The sequence below is a fragment of the Phodopus roborovskii genome, unplaced genomic scaffold (genome assembly GCF_943737965.1).
Source record: "Phodopus roborovskii unplaced genomic scaffold, PHOROB, whole genome shotgun sequence".
In the NCBI taxonomy this organism is placed as follows: domain Eukaryota; kingdom Metazoa; phylum Chordata; class Mammalia; order Rodentia; family Cricetidae; genus Phodopus; species Phodopus roborovskii.
Genome location: NW_026126469.1, coordinates 10,505,609 through 10,527,651, shown reverse-complemented (window position 1 = coordinate 10,527,651; position 22,043 = coordinate 10,505,609). Strand labels below are relative to the sequence as shown.

General features: G+C 39.6%; 1 protein-coding gene across 1 annotated transcript in view; it reads right to left on the bottom strand.

The window, feature by feature from the left end:
- Nucleotides 1–22,043, bottom strand: part of Lpp (LIM domain containing preferred translocation partner in lipoma) — a 421,297-nt gene that overhangs the window by 362,302 nt on the left and 36,952 nt on the right. The window contains exon 2 of the mRNA XM_051191238.1: nucleotides 10,817–11,018. Coding sequence (XP_051047195.1) covers nucleotides 10,817–11,009 — 193 coding nt within the window. The 5' untranslated portion in view covers nucleotides 11,010–11,018. The remainder of the gene's footprint in view (nucleotides 1–10,816; nucleotides 11,019–22,043) is intronic.

The window sequence follows — 22,043 nt, the reverse complement described above, 5'->3', positions numbered from 1 at the left end:
TTATTGCTTAAGACGCTCATTTTGAGTCAGGAGAGCTGTGTGTGGCTCTCCCCTTGACCATTTTCTGCCATCAGGGCTACAAACAAATGTCTCACCACCAAGCCTCCATCTGTTCACCTCCAAAATGGAGGTAAACATCACTCCCAGCTTCACTCTCAGGGAAAGTCTTTGTACACATTCATTCCCATCAGGGGAGGGGTGCAAATCTTCTTCAAGTGAAAGAGGGGAATATATATATATATATATATATATATATATATATATATATATATGAATATGTTTAAAACCCGCATGTCATAACTGTACAAACACATATACCTGGTGGTTTCAAATTGTGAAATTACCCCGCTAGAACTAAATAGTCAAGCCTCCTTTCATACAATGTACACTAAATCTGGAGGTTGGGGAGAATAGAAACCTAGCTATTATTTAAGAAACACTGATATAACTGGCTTAGAAAGTAGTGACCATTCTGAAGAACATGGCATCTTAAGTGCCTGGGGATCTGGGATACATGTTGTCAGTACAACCATGGCAAATGGCTGAATCTCATCATATAAAGGAACATTACATAACAGACACATCTACCTGATATAATGCAAAGAGAAACCAATCCAAACCAATTTGAAAGTGCCTAGCACCAAATATGCAGCATGTTCAAAGTGATACTACAAAAGTTTCAATATAAATAACCAGGATAGCTTACATTGTGGCACTTATTACTTAAAACATATAGACAGAAACTATGGATTAAGAGCCCCAGGATAACATTCATGTTTTATGTGGTGGTATCATGCTTGTACGAATAAAGCCTGTCTGAAGGTCAGGCAATGGGTCTTGCCACTAGCTAGCTATAAAGATCTGGAGGTCTGTAGATAGGAAGTGAGGCAGCTGGGCAGAAACAAAATATAAGCATAGAGAAGCAGGAAATAGCTCTCTTGTCTGCTGAGATGCTAAGGAGGTAAGGTGTGCCATGACTTACTCCTTCTCTAACCTTCAGACAGGTTTTATTTATACAAGTAAGATACCACCACAGTTTTATTTTTAATATTGGCAACAGTGTTGACGGCACCTGCCCTGGCTTACTATTGTTCCATACCACATGGGTTGTCGATTAATCACTTAATACTCATAACTGCCTCAGATATGTACATCTCTATTTCACAAGCTCAGCAAAGAACACTACAGAGACTTAGCCTAATAGCCCAATTCCCAGAGAAAGAAATTAAAGTCTGAAGTCAAACATGAAACACAGTACTATCTGACTCTAAGCACACACCACACAAGCATTCTTAGTGAAATGGCCACTTTGATGTATCAACTCTCTCACGAAAATACAAAATATTTCCTAAGGTTTGGGAATGTAACCGTTAGTTACATATCCTTGTTAAATAAAAATGGCATGAGAGGAAAGATGATGGCCCATGGCCTTAATCCTAACACTTGGAACACAGAGGCAGACAGATATCTGTTAGTTTAAGATCAGCCAGGTCTATACAGTGAGTTCCAGGACAGACAGGACTACACAGTGAGACCCAGTCTCAAAAAGAGCCGGAAAAAAAGGGACATTAAATAGATGTAACCTGGACTCAATAACAGAATGGGCATTAATTGATATGATAGCAAGACCTGGAAAAGTAAAATCTCCACGAGAAATCCTATATTTGATGCCATTTCTAGGAATGTGTCATAACCTATAGATTTCAACAGATAGTAATTTTTAAAGAGGAACACTTAAAAAAACTCAATCACACAGTAGAAATTAACAGGTCAATATCACATAATGACAGGTTAAAATGTCATTTTAATTTAATTCTAATATCACTAAAACTACCAGTGTAGTCTAAGAAATTGAAGCAAGATGACAAACTCATTTGAATTAGTGGATATTTCAAGGGGTTATTCCCAAAGCTTTCTGCAAAGTTGTCTCCTTAATAGTAGCTTCAGATTCCTATGGCTAGTGGATAGTGCCATACCTCATTCATATCCATGCTTAGGCAATTCCAAGTCATATATTTATATGTTCACTTTCAAGTTCCTCATTAATAATCAGGGTAGAAAGTAACAATGAAAACAAATAAAGTAAATGTCAAGACTACTAGTGTAGAATTTGATCTAAGAAAAAGATACTGTCTTGTAATGAGAGACAAAGACTCAAGTCACAATTTTGCCCTGGGTGACTCTGTTCATCCTGTGTGTGTCATCTCTACTGTCTCCAAGTGGCAGTAGCATTGACAGACAAACTAGTAAGGTACAAACACAATAGAATGGACTCCACATGCAGAAAAAACTGAAGTCTAATAAAAAGTGATTTACATCCTGTATACATTACTCACTGTTTTGGCAAGAGTCAAAGTCATTGTAGAGGGCTGGGATAAAGAACTTATGTGACAGAGCACTTGCTAGCATGAATATTATACCCAGACTTGTGTAAATTACTAATAAGAGGAAATACTGACAGTTGATATGCATGTGCCTTCTCCATTATTCGTCTTACTGTGGACTGCCTGAATCTCAGCATACTCATTTGTCACTACTAGGAACAAAGATAATATAAAGACAATAATAAAATTACAGAGCCTTGTGGAAATTAAACCAGGTAAGTGAGAACGTGGCATGAAATTGCATTTGTATACATTATCTTTAAAGTACTAGAAAGTACTTTGATATAAAACCCCATTCTTTCACATCTTTTCTCAGAATCATTCTGAGTGTATGGATAACTAAGAACATGAAGCAAAAACATTTAAGTTGGATTATATCCCATATCCTATGGGGTATATGTTTAAAAAGGTCACAGTCTGTCTTCAGTTTCAGGAAAATGGTTCCGTTTTAGCATCTATATACATGGAAACATTTCCTTATAAGGAGCCAGTGATGAAGTCAGGACTGACAATGATACCACACCACACCAGAAACATACTGCCGGTCATGCTGCGTAACAGGCACGCCATCCTTCCTGCTTTTGCTCTCTATAGTTACTCAGCTTTGAAAAGCTCTTCAGTAAGGGAAGCGAGGAGACTGCTGGGAAACATGGGTCTACCCATAGTGAATCCACACTGCAAAGGAGCCCCCAAGAGTCACAATAAGCTGTACCTGTTTCTAATACGCAGGTCTTAAAGACTGACATATTCTGCCTGTGAAACGTGAACTCTTTCTCCCAAGCATAAATCAAACACCCCTTTCCGCGAGGCATTCCCCAGTGTTTCTATGAGGGATCCTTCAAATTCTTTTATGACACTAAATTTAAATAATGTGACCTTCTATGTGAGATACCTTTTGACCACAGACCATCTAACCTGCATAATACAGAAACACAGAAAATGCAACAGACAGGAACTCAGAGTTTGTTGATAGGAAAAAGCAATGGGAGCCCCGCTCTGGGTTTTGCTCTCAACAGCCCAGTCTGAGTATTTTTAAGGAAGGATGACAAAAATACTATGCAATGATTATTTTTATATTCCTTGGGTCAATCATTATTCTAGGTCATGATTTCTCTATATAGGCTATTTGCCCAAAGGCTCGGGTGTTGAATTTTTTTATAGTAGATATAATGAATCCATTTATAGATGAATTACACAGTCTTGCCATGACCCCAAAACAGCTGAGATTTCAGATATCACTATATGAAGTTAACAAAATAGCAGAAGACCTGGAATATAGAAAGTTGAGTATTTCTGAGCCATCTTCGAGGAAGCAATCTTATGTTGTTGGTTTTAAATCTTCTGATTTTGTATCCTAAGCAAAATTCTCCGAAGCAAGGTATGTAACAGCCTGATGTAATAGGAAAGAGTTCACTGGAGAGGTACAGCACTGTGAAGAATGATGCTGGTGCTAAATGGTTACTCACTAAAGAATGACTTCCCAGTTTACCATTTTTAACCTTGGGGAGTACACTGTGCTGCACACTCAGAACACTGGGCCTTGGTGGTAATGAAATAAACCCATGGAGACCATGCTTAGGTTGAATAACCAATCAGAATTAATTGGGAATACTACTTACTACTTTCACAAATTTTCCTTTGTCTTTCAAGTTTGTGGAAATGCAGCTACCACTGAAAACTGGACGTTTAAATTAGGCACAAGAGTAACCATAACATGTACAATTTAGGCAAGGCAAGAACTTTATGAAATCATATACTTCTTTATCTCAATAATTAAACATTTATCAGAAAATATGGACTGATAGGAACTTCTAAAAATAGTGTAATATCTAAGGAATGCTGTACCCAGCTTCTTCCAATGGTGATATGATATATAGCTACCTGAATCATTAAGAACAGAAAATGACAGTTTACACTAGCATTGGGTGAATCTCTTCCCACTCCAGCATTTTGAGTGTTTACCCATCAGCACATGTATGCATAGTTGTATACAGCACACTGCAGGATAAGACAGATACACAGAACTACCACCATTCTGCCACCCAAGAAGACTTCTACGGCTTTCTCTTGGCATGAGCACCCACACTCTGCCCCATTCTCCCTATCTCTGGCTATCAGTAATTGCTCATCTCCAGAGTTCGTTCATCTCAGAACTGTATGTGGATAGAACCATACAATACAAAACTTATCCCCACAGTGTGGCTTTTCTCTTCACCTGTCTGATGGCTGTGCAAGTCCTCACTGTGGTGCTCTTGGGTTTTTATTTATGGAGAGAGAAAGATAGCTTTTCAAATTTAAAACATACCAACTGTGGAGTACATTTCTGTATTTAAAAAATGAAGACAAGTTCAAAAAACACCAACAGCAGTATATATTTCTATATTTTAAAAGGAAGACAAATGAAGAGCAACTCCCAGACAAATCACCATTAATCACTGTTTTTCAAAGCATGAAAGACTCAGGAATCCATCACCTTATTACATATTCATTTCAACAGTTAATTAGGCTGACAGGCTACAAAATAAATGAGAAATTTGTCACCAATTACATGAACATCTCTTTGTTCTCAAACATCTAATCTACTCTGTTCATGCATATTGGTTCTCAGGGTGGCTTCCAAACAAGTCATCACAAATTCATCTGTGATGCACGGCTAAGATAACCATGGAAGGAATCCCACAAGTCCAGTCTCAGCTTTATCACTTACTGGTGGATAATTCTAAACCAACCATTGGAGACTCTCTGAGTCTATGAACCTCGGTAATAACCTCTGCCTGTACTCAACAATCAATCACACTCGACAGATTTCCTGGGCAAAGTTTGCACATCTTCTACAAAGATATCTAGGAATCAATTCTTGTTATTTGGGAAATGAAAGACTGTATGATGTAAGTTCTAGTTTTCTGCCTGCCTGGAGCTATATTTTTTTCTGTTTATAGCATTTTAGGCAGTGTGACTTTTAACACTATTTGCTTAGTAATATTTACTGGTATTTATGGAAGCCATAATTAATAATAAAATTATTAGTAAGCATTTGTTATTATCACAGCTTGTAATTTAGAATTACTAGCAATAATATTATACTGTAACTATATTTGTAATACAAACACTATTTCAAACATTATCAAGGTTACTAAACATGAGTACCATGCTTATTAGTAACTCATGCCTATTATAAAAGAAAAGACATTCTCTCTGCAAAGGGTCTCCATATTGCTAATTGCCATTACCTCAGCCCCTAGAAGAGTGTCTACTACAAATCTGTTTCATGCACATGAGTGTTAATTGAGCACACAGCTTCCTGGGATTGTGAAGCACTCTGGCATTTAAATCATTTCATACTTACCATTATAGTTGACCATCGAAGATCTTAAAAATAATAGTACCAGATAATGTTGTAAAACAAGAATGTGAAGAAGAAAAGTACGCTGCCCAAATTCATGGTAAAACTAACACACACCATCCACCCAGTGTTGTTTAGTGAAGCTAGATGGCAGGTACAATCAGGAACATCTGACGTGATCTGACAACATCCCATAAATGGCAAATTCCTTCTTCTTCCGGATGTAAAGATCAAATTAACACAATCAGTATCTGGTCCTTTAATGAAGAAACAGCTGGTCCTCTTTACCCAGGAGGACCTGAAAATCCAAAGCTATGTCCTGCATGCCATGGTGATAGAAGTGGCTGAGCACTTCACAGAAAGGTGCATGAGAGTAAACCATGAGAGTCAAACAGAGTCAATGGTATTGTGCTGAATGTGAAGATCCTCAGAACACACTCTGAAATATGATAACCAAAATCTAATACATTGCAACTGCTTGACTATGGTTACTGAGGATTTATCAGAATGGGCAAGTACATGAAAAGATGTTTGCTACTTGTAGTACCAAAGTCATATGCAAGACGACCTTACATAAGGAACAATGGTAAGAGTAATCTAGAGACAGGATAGTACTTTATGAGTCCTGGAAGCAGGTCTTTAGGGTAGGGTGTAGAGCAACTTGGTGGGGTACTTGCCTAGCACTTGAATGGCGTTTCCACAGTAATCAATGGGAAGCACTACGCAAAAAAAGTTTCAAACCCTTCCTGCTTCTAATACTCGAAAATTCGATATTAATGTGTGTAAAGTGTTCCAACTATGAACACAGAAAAGAAATAAGTATGGATACATTTCTACCAAGGAAACTCTGTTCTCAGATTGTCAAGGCATTTTGTTATTAACTATGCCATAGTAGCAATGTTCTAAAAGTATTTTCTCTGCATGGGCTGGAGGTGATGACTTCACATGACAGCACAGAAGACTGGAGAAGAAAACACGCTGACCTAAGAACCATTCATCTCACCTTACCGGCTTGGCCCTCATAAACTCAGCCCAAGCAACAAAAGCATAGGCATTTTTTTGTAATGCAGAAGGTACATAAGGTCATATATTCAAGAATAATTTGTAGAAAAGGCCAACCTCTGAATTTAATCTCAAACAAATACCATGAAATATTAGAATAGTGGAATTATATGAACTATAAAGTTGTACAGCTAAGTAGCTAATGAACATAATACTTAAAAATCAGGCACAGAACGAATGGCTCAAGGGTTAATAGCACTGGCTGCTTTTCCAGGGGACCTGAGTTTAATTCCCAGCTCCCACACAGTACCTCATAGTTGTTTATAACTCCAATTGGGGCAAGGGGAGGTCCCAGGGATCCTGAGGGCTATTTTTGGCCTTAGTTGGCATTGCACAGATGATACACAGACATACATGCAGGCAAAAACTCACACACAAAAAGTAAAACAAATATTCTTTAAAAGTTTTTAAAACAATCTTACAATCATTAAGAATGGGGATATGAAGAAGCACCTCCTTTATTACATGATGTGTGTCTACGCACGCGTACACACACGTCTGCATTTGTGCATTTACATGCATGCATGTATGCATGCACTAGGTACAGAACTATATACTCAGCCCTGTTACATCATTCTTAATAAGCTCTTTCATTTCTTGTGGTCTAGCAATCAGTAAAATGGAAAGAACATCTGCTCTATCTGCCTGAGAAAGCAACAGTAAAAATTATCTTCTGAAAATTAAAGGCAAAACAATGAAACACAAGTGCTGAGTAAACTAAAAAGGACTGCACCAATACAAAAGGTTTGACCACGTGATCATTTAGATCTGGTGCTCTATAGATTCACTTATCAAATATAAAAATGTTTTATGAATGGCATTTTAGAGATTACAGAGTGATAATTCTACATCATAAGACAATTCCAACCTAACAAACTTATCAAATTATGAAGAAACACAAAAAGAAACAAGACATTTTAATAGCAGAATACCCTTAAAACCACTTCAAATAAACAATGCCTTAGGAAAGCTGATATAGTTCCCTGACTATGAAGAAGAACAGAAAAAGAACCCCACTTTTCTGTGCCAGAAACTTTTAAGGTTTCATGTTGTTCATTCCGCCTGACTATTTTCTTAGTTATTCTTTAGGCAGATGCCAGATTACACCATAAACAGTACTGGAGGGTGGCACTTTATGAACCAGAGAAAAAATTTGTGTTATCACATTTCCATAGGGAGGATCATAATGCATACCAAAAAAAAAAATCATCTACACTAAAAAGTATGCATCCTTAACACACACACACACATACACACACACACACACACACACACACACACAAAAGGGGAAGGGGGCTACCTCAACATTCAGTGCTGAACACAGAGTATTTGGAAATGTAGGCACATTCAAAACAGCTGAGGAAATAAAATTTCTTATAAAATTTTGAGAATCAAAGGGCTTGAGGTTTACAGAACCACTGACTGAGAAAAGGCACCCCCACCATGTGAAAGCCCTTTAGACAAAGATTATTAGCACAATGGTTTACAAAGAAAATTACAACATATGGGTATCACATAAATATAAGCTGATGTGGAAAACATGTCTGCTTTTGTACTTTCACAATCAGAATTAAAAACAAGAAAGCAAACCCTAGAGATTGTAGACATAAAACTAATGTAAAAAATGTAGTTGGTAAGATGAAGGCAGCAGTGTTTAGACAACTCCTCAAATGAAAAGCTGAACCATGTAACTAGAAGACACACACTGCCGAAGAGAACAGTCTCCATACAGAAAATCCCTAGCCAGAAAACATAACGAGGCCCAGAAAACATAACAAGGCCCACCTCCCCTCTGGGAACTTCAGTGTCTTTGTGGGTGTGGGTGTGGTGTGGGCCACAGCATAGAGTTACATGAAAAAGCAATCAAATAATAACAGAAGAATAGGATGTGTGGTATATATTACATGTTCAGTAAGGGACAGAAGGCAAGTAGGAACAATAGTAGAAAGTGTAGAAATGGGACTGAGAAAAATGTAGAGAAGGAAGGAATAACTTCAGCTTTAACTTACAGCAACCATTGAGTGGAAAGTGGTACAAACATTGATTCAAAAAGAACAATGCAGGCAAGTAGTTTTGAGCTGAAGTGAGTGCAAACAACTCCATTTACACCACTGTATCTGAGAAATCAGAGGGTGGCCATGCAGAGTACTGGCAGGGGCTTGTCTCATTAGGATTCCTAGCACTTGAGTGAAGAAAGGGCATCAATCTGTTTCTCTCTTCTCCTGTTGGCACACATACTCTATGTAGAACCTACCCACAAACTACCAGTTATATAATCATCCAATCCCATTCTCCCTAAAGCTCCCTTACCATGACCATTTTCTGTGTAAGCACTTTGACCTTCTCTGCTTATTTGTAGGGAGTCCATCTGAATTCCCCAGGTAGAGAATAAATGATCTAAAGATGCCATGAAAATCATACAAAAAAAGAAAAAGAAAGAAAGAAAACAAACCGGGAAGCCAACACATGGCTCTCCCTGCTCTTGAGCAAGGATTTCCCCCCTATAACCCACGTTTGAGCCACCCACCATACCTGGAACAGTGGTTCTCAGCCTTCCAAATGCTGGTACTTTAACATATTTCCTCATATTGTGGTGATACACCCACAAACCATACAATTATGTTGCTGCTACTCCATAACTGTAATTTTGTTACTGTTATGAATCGTAGTATAAACATATGATAAGCAGAGTATCTGATATGAATTCTATATGAGGATTGTTCCAGACCACAAAGGAGTCGTGTCATACAGGTTGAGAATCACTGTCCTAGAGGATGATGAGCCAGTGCAAACCAGCTTCACAATGACCTTAGTGAACTGCAGAGGTGCAGTCTGAAACCTCCATCCCAGGCCCTGGGGTCAGGCAGACTGTGATTTTCCCAGAGAAGCATGCTCATGCCTTGGGAATGCCTTTTCTAAGTAAGGGACATACAGAGACCCATCAACCAAAGCTCAAGTATGTAGAGAGGCCTGGTCTTCCATCCTATATCCTCTGACTCTGATGTCACCTTACAGAAGCCTGACAACTGAACCATGTGCCTGACAGGACTCCTAAAACACGAGGAGGCCAATGGAGTAGTTACAGTTGTGTGGTTCCTGGGAGGTGGGAAAGACTCAAAAGAAACCAGAAAGTGGAGGCAATACCACGGGGTATGAAATAATCCCCTGCAATGTTTCTACAACAAATACAAGGATGTCATCAAAGAACATAATGGAGACAACATGAGAGACAGAACAATCATTTGTCAAAAAGTTAGATGAGCTCACAAGAGAGAAAGACTGAATCTCAATAGAGGACATCTTTTATTCTCAGCTTCTGGAAGTTTCACACTATTCTACAAGGTTTTAAATTACTGCTTCATATGTGTGAATGGGATTTTGACATTGATTGGTACAAATACAAAGACTCTTCCAACACCAAGACCCTGTACTGGCGAAGATTGCTAATGTGAGAGTGCATGGCATATCCAAAAATTACATGCTGAGCTAATGCACACATTTAAAATCCACTTGATGTAAAGAGTATGTTGCTACTAAAACCCCTGGAACTAAGGCTTTCTCTGAACCATCTGTAAATTCAACATACATGGATCACAGACAACTTCCCCTAGAAAGAGAGAGAGAGAGAGAGAGAGAAGCAATATCATCCCAGCAGTTTTATGCGTCTTTGTGTCCTACTGTCCAATGACCATTTTGACACTTGTCTGTGAACCAAGGAGTAGTAGACACATGACACATCCCCACTGGAGGATAGGGAAGGGTGAGATACAAGGCTACAGAAAGGCTCTGTATGAAGAGCTCTTGTTTCTATCTGGGCCACTATTGCTACATAATACTAGAAAACCCCAGCCATTCAACTCTGTGAGGACTTACTCTCTTTGTTTCTAAAAAGTGGCTGGTGTAAAAGACTATAGGGAGCTCATTAAAACAGAGCAGCTCTGAGAAACATCCTACTGACACAACCATAATTGCAGATCCAATCTCTCATTACGCTGATTTCTTTCCCACTGCAGGGCCCACAACTCACTCTCTCCTCCAGGCGGCTTGTATGGATTGTACTTGGGTTTTGGAGCAACTACTGGCGCAAACTTCTTGGGTGGCTGTTGCGTCGACACTGAAATACTGGGGGTCCCAAAAGAATGGGTGGTCTCCATCCGTGCAGGAACGTGGCCAAGAGGCTCACCAGTGCTTTTGGGTGGCAGCCAAGACGGGTGAGACATCGTTGAAATCTGCAGTTGGAAAACAGACAACACAATGTTCAGTGTGGCTTCAGGGACATATGAGAAAGAAGCTGACCAAAGAGCGAGTGAGAGATGGGGCCAAGGAGAAAATTCTTCACACACACACACTTGAGCTTAAATTTATCCAGAAGACATCAGGGAAACAGGAAATACTTTGTTAGCAGACACATGACAGCATGCTTTAAAATGTCTTCTCTACAAGACTACCCTCCCCCTGCCACACACATACACACCAAGAGGCACTTGGGGGCGGGGCACAGAGGCACTGGTTACCAAAATGCCTTTAACAAATACTAAAATTTATTAGAGAAAGAATATTCAATACCAGGAATGCAGTGATGGCCTGTAAATCAAAGAAATGGCCATTAACACCTAACAAAGCTGTAAAATTATGAAAGTTACTGTGACTGCATGAGGGATACCCAGCCTGGCCCAGACACTCTTCTTGCAGAGTATCCACACTGTGTTAAGAGAGAATTTAGTTCTCTGTCAGGATATGCCAATCACTACTCCAGGCAGCTTGCCTGCTGGGCAAGAATCTCACAGACTTTTGAGGAGGGCTCTCCAGGCCTGATTGCAAGAGCTCTCTGACACAGCTAGGCCGGAAGGTACCCTGCACCCACTCCTAGCACCACATCTACCTAGTAATTTATTAATTGAACTGAATTAATTAAGAGGGCGACATGATTACCTCCAGATGTCTATAAAGACAAAGCACAGAGCAAACGCAGGAACCGATGAACAGATGAAGGCCTCAGCCTGTGCCATAGCAATAGAGAGACAAGAAAAAGCTGCCACACAGCACTGGGAGGAATTCACATGTGCCCAAGCCATGAACAAACAGTACACGCTGAAGCCCTTCTGATAGCATGGTGAAAAAGTTATGATTTACAAATTCCAGGCCTCCTTAATTTATGGACATTTTATGCAAACCAATAAACAATATCAAAGGGCTTTATTCACATATCATCAATTGCAATGAAAACTAGGGGGGATGGAGTAGATCCATTCCCATCGAAAATGACTGAGAGACTGAGAATTATAGACCATTTTACCCAAAGAGAAATAGGTACTGTTCTATCAAAATATGGTGATAACTCCATGAACAACCAAAGGGGAAGAAACTGCCAAAGCCAATGGTGACACTGGCATCCCTCTGACCTCAGAGATCTTCTTTTCCTTTTCCTCCCCTTGAATGTGCACTGAGACACAGACACTTGAGAAACTATGACCTTATGACAGGACCACATTTTAGATATCCTTAAATTACCACTAAGGCTTTCCACAAAAACAATAAAGAACAAAAATCAACAAACGTCTACTTTACTCAGAGTTTTTAAGTCCGGCTAAACATTTGGTTTCATTTAAAGAGACTTAAGTACCAAAACTAAGCCTATCTCTAAGGTTGGAATAGAAAAAAATAAAAAGGATGACAGTACTATTTTGACTTTCAGCATGACTAGGGTGAGTATAAAACAAGGAATAAATGAAAAAAAAAGGGTTGGAAGGTTTAAAATTTCTAAAGCTCTATGTGCTCTTATAGTATAAATTTTAATTATTTATCTTTCTTTAAGTGGGTTAATAGCATCATTGCACCTTTGCTGTAAACAAAACAAAAGCTTTCTAATGCAAATGAATATAACATGTAATGATCTCTAAGACAAAAATGCAAATTTGCAGAGCAAGCCTGTACTACTTACCAGCTGGGTATACTGGGTTAATTAGCTATGCCTCAGAGATAAGGAAATAGGTAAAATGCTGGGGCTGTATTAAGAGGAAAAAGGTAAAACTCAATATGAAAACAAGAGTCAGCTATGCACCCTACAGCCTTGTGAATTCCCCTGCGGAAGCACTCACCCTCACATGAAGCACTTTGAGCATGCCCTCCACTGAGGACTATATCTGTCTGTAGATGACCACCACAGCATTTCCTGCATGTCAACAGTAATCCAGGGTTTATTATGAACTTCTGAGCTCCTGACCCTGTCCATATGGCATGCCTACCACCACCAATTCTAATTCTTTCCAATCCCTGTCTACTAAGCCTACTGGTTTTATATTGCCTCAACTTGGATGCCTGGCCATGAATGACCCCCTCCCTAAAGGGAAGTAGTAGCATATTCTTTTACTGGAGTCTTCTAATACTTTTTTTGTATTAATATTAGTTACTAGAAAGTAATTTATCAATCTGCCCACCTGTCACAATGACCTGGAAATTCCTGGGTGGTACGGCTGTACTTGAAAATCTATTCTGCAGGAGTGGTTACATAACATGTACCTCCCCTGCAGTTACTCACATCTGTATAGAATCTCTAACTATTTCCCCATTAGCTTCACTGATACAATTTCTTTAGCTCTCTTAACTTAGTATATAATGAATCATGTTGATAGATTCCCAGATATTGAAATATTTTTGCAATCCTAGAAAATAAAATCCTGTCACAATTATAGTGCTTTGCTATACTAATGAAAAAATTCACATTTGTTTTTGAAGTTTGTGCATGAGGCCATAAGGTCATTCTGCAACTTACCTTTTCATTATCAGGGTTTCAATCTCAGAGGGTCTCAATCCCAGAGCAGTCTCAATTAACTTAGTAATGACCCAAATAATCTGATCATTAAAGGTTCATCAGACTTCAGTAAAAATACTTCTACAGGTGGTGATACTTTATTTAATAAAAGATACTAATCCTATTTCAAATACCTTTCATGAAAATACTTCTCAGATGGTTTGACAGCATTTACATTTTACAGAAAATTCATCTTTTGCTGGATTTTATCACTGCACCCATGCAAACAAGCTACCCCTCAGTTACAAATAATTTCTCACCCAGAATGCATCATTCATGTCCTGACAATTACTTCCTGTTAGTTCTTTAGAATATAAGCCATGCATTTAACCCTTTGTTACAGTGGTATACCCTGTTCAGTCCCTGCACCATTATCCCTGCAGGTAAGCACTCATCACATGGCTGGCTGCATGCCCATAACACAAAGTAAACTCTCCAATGCTTGAGAGCAGAACTCCTACTACTATAACCCCAAGGCCTAGTTCATGATAAGAACTCAATGAAAATACATATTAACTTAATGATCAAATAAACACGTGCCTATCACTATTTCTCCAGATGAATCAGATTCTCCTCCTTCACTCAAAATACATAAAGTCAGGGGAGTTACATTTCTCTAAGTGCAATGAAAGGAAGTAACATAGAAAAAAGATGGGAAAATGTAAAGGTCTGTCAAAAAGCAAAAACAAAAACCCAGAGCAGGTTTGGAGAGGCAGCTCCTATCAAAACTTAGAAATTTGTGAGATTCAGAAATATAACAGGAGCAAAAACAATGACAAGAGTGAACAACACAGGCACTGAGGAGAACCCAGTGGGCAAAGCACTTGCCATGCATGTGTAAGGCTGGAGTTCAAATGCCCAGACCTCATATAAAAGCTGGACACAGTATTGCACATCTGTAATCCCAATGCTACTACAGGGAGATAGAGCTAGGGACAGCTGAATTCCCAGAAAGTCTACGTCAGCTAGCCCTCATGGTGGAAAACAATGAAACTCTGCTTCAAAAACAAGGTAACACTTGAAGTTATACTCTGACCCGATATAATAGGTATCCATGATAGGGGAAAGGAAAGGGAGACAACAGAAGAAAGGGGAAGAGAATGGGGAGGAGGGGCAGGAGAGAGTGGAGGGGAAGGAGAAAGGAAGCAGGAAGGGAAAAGGAAACAGAAACAAATCAAAGCACCTGTGAGCCACAGGCACAAATCAGTCCACACAAGGTAGGTCTGAGGAACATGGGGTCCCTGTGATCCTCACTGGAGTCTCAGTTAAATTACAGTGACGTTCACAAGAAAAGGTATGCATCGCACACTGAACATCTGTAAACTTCCGGAAGCTCTAATGTTTTATGGTTGTTTTCTTCCTCTAAATCTTAACCTTGCTTTTGATAAGTGGGCTTCAAAAAAAAATGATGGATTAGCACATGCCTGCTGAGGTCCCTAGTAGCTTCTCAGAAACAGAAGCACTGAACACACACAAACAGGCAGGGTGAGAACAGGCTGCCAAGGTGCCAGCCCTCACCTTGCTCTTCCTTCTTCTGTCTTGAGGTAGGTTTCACTCTAGCCATGATCATTGTGAAAGCAAGAAGTGAAACAGAGGACCCTCCCCACCCTGTGCCCCAGACACTGAAAATAAAGCAGTAGCACCAGGAGAGAGGTAAACATGAAAAAGGGCCCTGATCCCAGCCATGCCTGCTGCCAAAAAGAGTTATTACACACAAGATGCCCTGACTTTCAGGTCCAGGCTGTGTGTAAAGCAAGTAGGGAAAACCTATGTGATTTCACTGATCACCTTTGCCATGGCTCTCAGCCATCTCTCCCAGGAATTGTATAGGAACAGTAAAGCCATAGATTAACAAGAAATACCAGTGTTTACTGAGGGCCGACTATATATGAAGCGATGGCTAATGACCACAGAGTCATCACAGCACTATATGGGGATGCACTATCATGACCCACATTTAAAAAAAAAAAAAAAAATCAAGAGCATAAGACTGAGGTCAGGGATCTAGCTCAGTGGCAGAACACTTACCTAGTATTCATAAGGCCTTGGATTCCATCCTTAGGACCACTACCAGCCTAGCCACCCCGAAAGGTAAAGTTCCAAGAGGTTGCAAAACATAATTAGTATATGCAACCACCCAATTACAAAGTAAGAAAGTTTCAGCACAGACTCTTCCTTGTAGGCTGTGTGTCTGGAAACAGTGGTCCTGGCTCTTAACATACCCACACACCCCTCTTGGATGACAGTGGTTATAAATACATTCTTTCCGTCATACTCCCCAATCAAAGCCTGGTGAGGCCAATATCCAAACAGAACAAACTAATCAAAACCACCGAGGCAAGTTGTTCAAAAGACCAGATGCTGATCAAGACCCTCTCATATAGGTAAGAAAACCGAGGGCCACAGCAAAGTGAAAGTCCTTTGCGTGAGTCTATGAATACCAATTCTCTGGCATTTGTGAACAGAGAATGGAGTGATACAGGACCAGATTTTTCTTATTCTTCCCTCCAAATCAATATTCAATTCTATAAGCACTTCTAAGATTCCTGAGGAACAGCCGTTACATGGCATTACACATCTGGTGCTATAAGCCTCAAATTGTGGTTTCTAAAACCACCTCCAAACTGAGCTCATGTGGGATATTCCTGTGTAAGTTTCTGGTTATTTACCTTGCAGTGATGGGATCACACAGGTCCTGGGATATGGAAAGCTGGCACTGTACCACTGAGATAGAGCCCCAGCTCCTTATGTAGACATTGTGACTCCAGCATTGAGGTTAAGTGGCATCAAGCATCCATATTAGTCTTTGCCATAGTCCCTCCATAACTCCTTCATCAGTGTGTGATGAACAAATTGATGATATGGAGGGAGGGGAACAAAAATGAACACCTAGTAATTCACTGATGTAGGAATGGGAGACTGAGGGGGCCGGGGCTCAAACATCAGAAGTTGATGGCAGACTTCAGCTTAGCATTTGTGTCCATCACCAATAGAATGTTTTATCTGAACAAGCATTTAAGACTTAAATAATGTGTTCTTAAAACATTAAGGGTTTTCCCTAACTGATCTCTACAGGTAAAGTCAATTCCTTGCTAGAATTACCAAACTACTGCTGGGAGATTTTTGCCAGCATTAATTCTACAGAAAGAGGAATTTCATTATGACATCTTCAAACTCATCTATATACACTCTGAATGTGTGCAACCCTCCTGTTATTATCTTGCCACACATCCTTCTGACCCCATCCTCTTCCCAAATAGTCCCCTGCCTACTTTCACATTTCCTTTTTTATTCCACATACATGACAAACATATTTGCCTTTATGAATCTGGGTTTTGTCCCAGATCTCCAGTTGCATATGTTTTCTGGCCAATGACCTAACTTGGATCTTCTTTATAGCTGAGGAAAGCCCTGTATGTATACACTGCATTTTCTTTCCCTACTTTCCTACAGTGCCGATTCCATAACTAAGCCAACTGTTAGTGTTATATCTGAGAAAGCTTCCTCTCTGCCTGTGTCCATACTAGCATTTGGTGTTCTTGTGTGATGACAGTCGTGTGGATATGAATAAGGGAATCTCACTGTAATCCAAAGCTGCTTTCATCACTCCTTCCTGTTCCTTTTCATAGGCTCACCAAGCTCACTAAGCTGGGATCTGAACACAGACCACAGCTCACTGTGGACAGGTCCTCTTCCAGTGAGCTCAAGATACCCACACCTGTCGTTATCTTCTCCCCCACCTAGTGTAAAGCTATTCATCCAGTGCTACATGCCAATATCTGGCTGGAAGCTTTCTGACATTTAGACTTCAGAATCAGCTTCCAGGCTTAGCTCAAAGAGGAACCTACAGCACAACTTTAGTTCTCTGAGAGCAAATGTCCATAGTTCGGGTGGTGGCAGGCTAAGTATGAGTCCACTCACATGCATGGTGAATTTTGAAATGATCCTGACAGCAAAACCAAGTAAAGTTAGGTCTGAAGGTTCCAAATCATCTATACTTTTCCTCTAAGCTTAACAGAGGAAGTGCACTATCTCGCCAACCTCCCCATCTTTTCTTCCTGTTACCTGTTTTCCTAATTCTTTGATCCTTCCCATTATGGGGAGGAGTCTTGGATTAATCTCAGTGATTACCTAGGTATCAATCAAGACTTACTATGTACAAGTAAATAAGCACTTTAGACAAAACCTTTTCCAAACAGTATAGGTAAGTCCCTACCAGTGTAATTACAAAGCAGATATGCCACAGCATGTGATGCCAGCGTGGGAAGGCAGCACTAAAGAATGAGACAGGCTGAAAATTACACACAATTGCTAGAGGAACAGCAAACTCCATCATGTTCGGAAGCATCGGGTCATCAGAGTAGGAAGGGTAAAGCGGGACCTGCACAGGGCTGAAAATACATGTATTCCCTTAATTTCTCTCTACAGACAGCTTGGGCCCAGCTCCCTGCATGGACAGCTGGCATTGCTCAGTAAGAGCAAGGAGAACAACGCCACAGAAATGCCAACCCTTTATATAGGATTGCTCAGAGACACTGGGAATACGGGAAGCAGCACTAGACTTAGAACAGCCAGCCACAACTGCTCACTCAGTCACTAATTGGCTATGTGACTTTAGCCCTGTCCATCTTTAAATCTCAGTACGTCTCCATAGCTGGAATCTAAAATTACTTTCCTGCAAATGCTCTGTCCATCAACTCTCATGTCCCATAGTTCCACAAGACTATAAGCTGAGTCAACTGAGGTTTCATATAAAACTATGTTCTAATTACTAGGTATTCCTATCCCTGCCCCAGATGGAAGAGGTATAAAGTAAGTTGTGTGTATTGGGGGTGGGGTTGAGTAAGAATCAGGACAGATCCTTGATGTGCCTGGCAAATAAGGTAACTGATGTGCTTGCTGCTCTTGGCAACATTGCTGGAGGTCAGAAAAGTCAGACAGCTTTTGAAAACCCCAAAGGAGCTTAACACTGCCATCAGAAGTGACACAGGTTAGCGATGAGCTTCTAGAAAGCACCTTGCTGTGAAACTGACAACATCACTGGAAAAAGAAACAAGGAACTGGCAAGAAGACAAAGTACTGAACATGAGGGCTCCAGAGCAGGCTAAGAGAGAGTGGACTAGTGCTAGCCAGACTTCTGTTGCCACGTTTTCTTAGCAGTCATAGGGAAAGGAAAGGTGGCTGACAGCAGACAAAATAAGCTATAGAGAGTAAAGAGGTCTTGAGCGTCCCTACGCATGTTAGGAACTAATGTGTGTCTTCTATGGAACAAGCAAAAATCCCCACATATTTACAGAAGCTGAAGTGGCTTACCCAATTTAAAAGAGCAGTTAGAAGTTGTCAGAGGCAGGGGGTGGACCCAAATGTTCTACCAGGAAAGAAAATTCATAGTGTTTTAACTAGGCAAGTCAGAAACATTACTGTTCATTGGATGTTAACCAGATGGACTGGATAAAAGACCATTGAAGAGACCATGACAGAAAGCATCTCTCTTCTAAAAGATTCAGGGATTCAATACATATACCATTGGGAATGACCACTGACCACAAATGACAGAGAACCATACACTCTAAAATACATTCAACAGCAATAGTTCCACCTGATACAGACAGCAAGAAAAGAATATCTCAGGACTCAGTTTCCCCAGCTGTGAAATAAATTTCCTCCCACAGCATTTTACACTCTTTGATAACACTGTTCTGAGCAGGGCCCTATGCTTCCATTAAAATGTGGTCCTAAAGACACCTCCTCTGAGTCTCTGGTACAAACATCAAACTTCTGTGAGTACATGTAAGAAACTAAAACTGAGGGGCAAAGAAAAACTCGAGTTTGTGTGCACTCAGGAATTTACTTCTGAAAGGGGAAATCGGGACGTAGGAACCTAAGATGCTATGTGCCTAATTCACAAAGGTTTTGCCCTTCTAAAAGAGTGAGAAAGTGATGAAGGGAAAAGTCAACCATGTAATCCCTAATAGAGCTTAGGAGTCTTGTTAGTGGTTATCTGGAATCTCTCCTTCTAAACCTACCAATAAGTGCTTGGGTCTGCAAGTTAATTGCTCCTCAGTAGTCTGTGTGCCTTCAGCAGCAGCATGTGCAAACTTGTATTAGACGCCATGCTTTAGCTATCTGTTTACATGTCTACTATACCCATTACATAGGCCATGGAATTTTACTAGCATTTGAAGTATGTTTTAATTACTCTTAATTTTATAATATTCTTGTTTGTATCCTAACAAAAATAAGGATAAGACAACAAAGCTTATCTTACTCATAAGTTGAAAAGTAGAAATAATTTTTTTATTAGAAGGATGCTACTGATATGCTGCTGCTATACATCAACACTGCATGTTGTCTGTGAAGCTGTATTTATACGGATGTAGTCAAAACCCACACTGCTCATCAAAAGCTGTCAAATGTGTTCCATATAGCCTAGGTGACAACCACTGTGCAAAACTATCTTAAAGCTTTTAAAGTTTGATCACTCTAATTGACTGGAGTTAATATTATTGAGTTGAGATGTAAAGATAAACTCTGTGGTATAAGCCATGTCTCTACTTGTGATTTGAAGTTTCTGTTTGAAAAATGAAATAAAGATGTAAGTCAGTTGACATTTTAAATGCCCAGACAGTAGGAAAAAAAATGTGATGATAAGTGTGATGGAAATTTTCTACAAAGATTATGAGGGAATTTTAGAAAATAAGAATTAACCCTATGCATATAATCATGCCTTAACATAATAATTTTTCATTAATTAAAAATCTAAATAGGTTGTTACCCAGTGTATGCAAAAGTTGAAAGTCATGCACACTTTTGGTATGATTTGTCACTAATTTAAATTATGTAAGGAAAGTCACATGTGCAATTACACATTCTTGGTGAGACAATTGGGACCATATTCAACTGTGAACCTTTTTCCACAATGTTGGCAAATGTTCTACTTTTACTTCAAGATTCTGAAATACAGCAAAATCTGGTGAGCTGAGCACAGACTGGCCTGGATGTTTCAGTTCACTTTCAGAATCACAACACGGGGTTAGGACTTTGGAAATCTCTTCATCAGAGTACTGCTGTTGAACCTTCTGAAATCTATTCTAATCACAATGCTAAAAAGCTGAAGTGTGGAGCTGGAGAGATGGCTCAGTGATTAAGAGCAACCACAGAGCAGCTCACACCTGTCTATAGCTCCAGTTCCTGGGAATCTGATACCAATGCACATAAAATAAAGTTAAAATTAAAAAAAAAGGGGGGGGAATGAAAAAATAAAGAAAGGAATGTCTGTAAACCATACTAAACTGGCTAAATATTCCAGAAAAAAATAAGACCACACACACACACACACACACACACACACACACACACTTAGATAAACTTTAAATCAGTAGCTAATAACATTCACACTACAAAGAATATTATCAATAAGGCACAAAAATTGTTAAAATATTTTGATCGTGTAACTCAATGTGTTTTCATGTACCTCCTTACATCTTAAGACAATCCCTTCTACGACTCAACCATGAGGACTACTATAAAGTTCTTCATAGCTGAAATGCATACTACAATGTGGACTGAGTCATCTCACCTTTCACTCTCTAAGCACAAACTCTCTAATGCAAGGCACTCCTTCAAATATATAATGTAATCTGTACCCTGCTCAATGTATGTCTTCCTCAAGTACAGTCTGCTTCTCTAAAAACAAAAACCTTCAGAGCAAATAGTAGGATTCTAAATTTCACACAGTGGAATTTAAACTTTTCTTACACACACAAACACACACACTCAAAAGTACTTTCTGCATTTAGTCTGAAATGAGATACTAATTATGAACTACATGAATGGAAAAAATAACAATTATTGGAACATTTAAATTGTGGTACATTAGTCAAAGACAGTCAGTGCAGCCAACCTTTTTGATGAACATAAAAGGCATCCTTGATTGCCCAGTATGCTACGAACTGAGTTAGAAACCCTCTACTCTGCAATAATTGGAGCAGTAACTATGAGTGAATGGCCAACAATGATATTATCTTCACTAGTTTTATTTCAAATTCCCTGTACAAAGTCTGTCCCATCACTGCTCAGCCAGTGATGATGACAACTACACACACAGACACTTATGCATGCACGGGCGCGCACACACACGTGCCCACAGGCACGCACATGCACATAGACACACACACACACACACACACACACACACACACACACACACACACACACACACTCATAAAGGTTTGAGAGTATTCAGAGTTAAATTCTGAGTTTGAATCATTACAGATTATATACCAGACACTATTCTCCATGGTTCCACATAACTATGAGTGACTGTAAATTCAATTCATACCTGTTGTGTTCGTGCACCCATTAACAAGAACCTGTTCAAAGTATCAACAAGATAGTAAGTAACACAGTCATGGAGCTGTGATGGTGTCTTGGTACAAGTGAA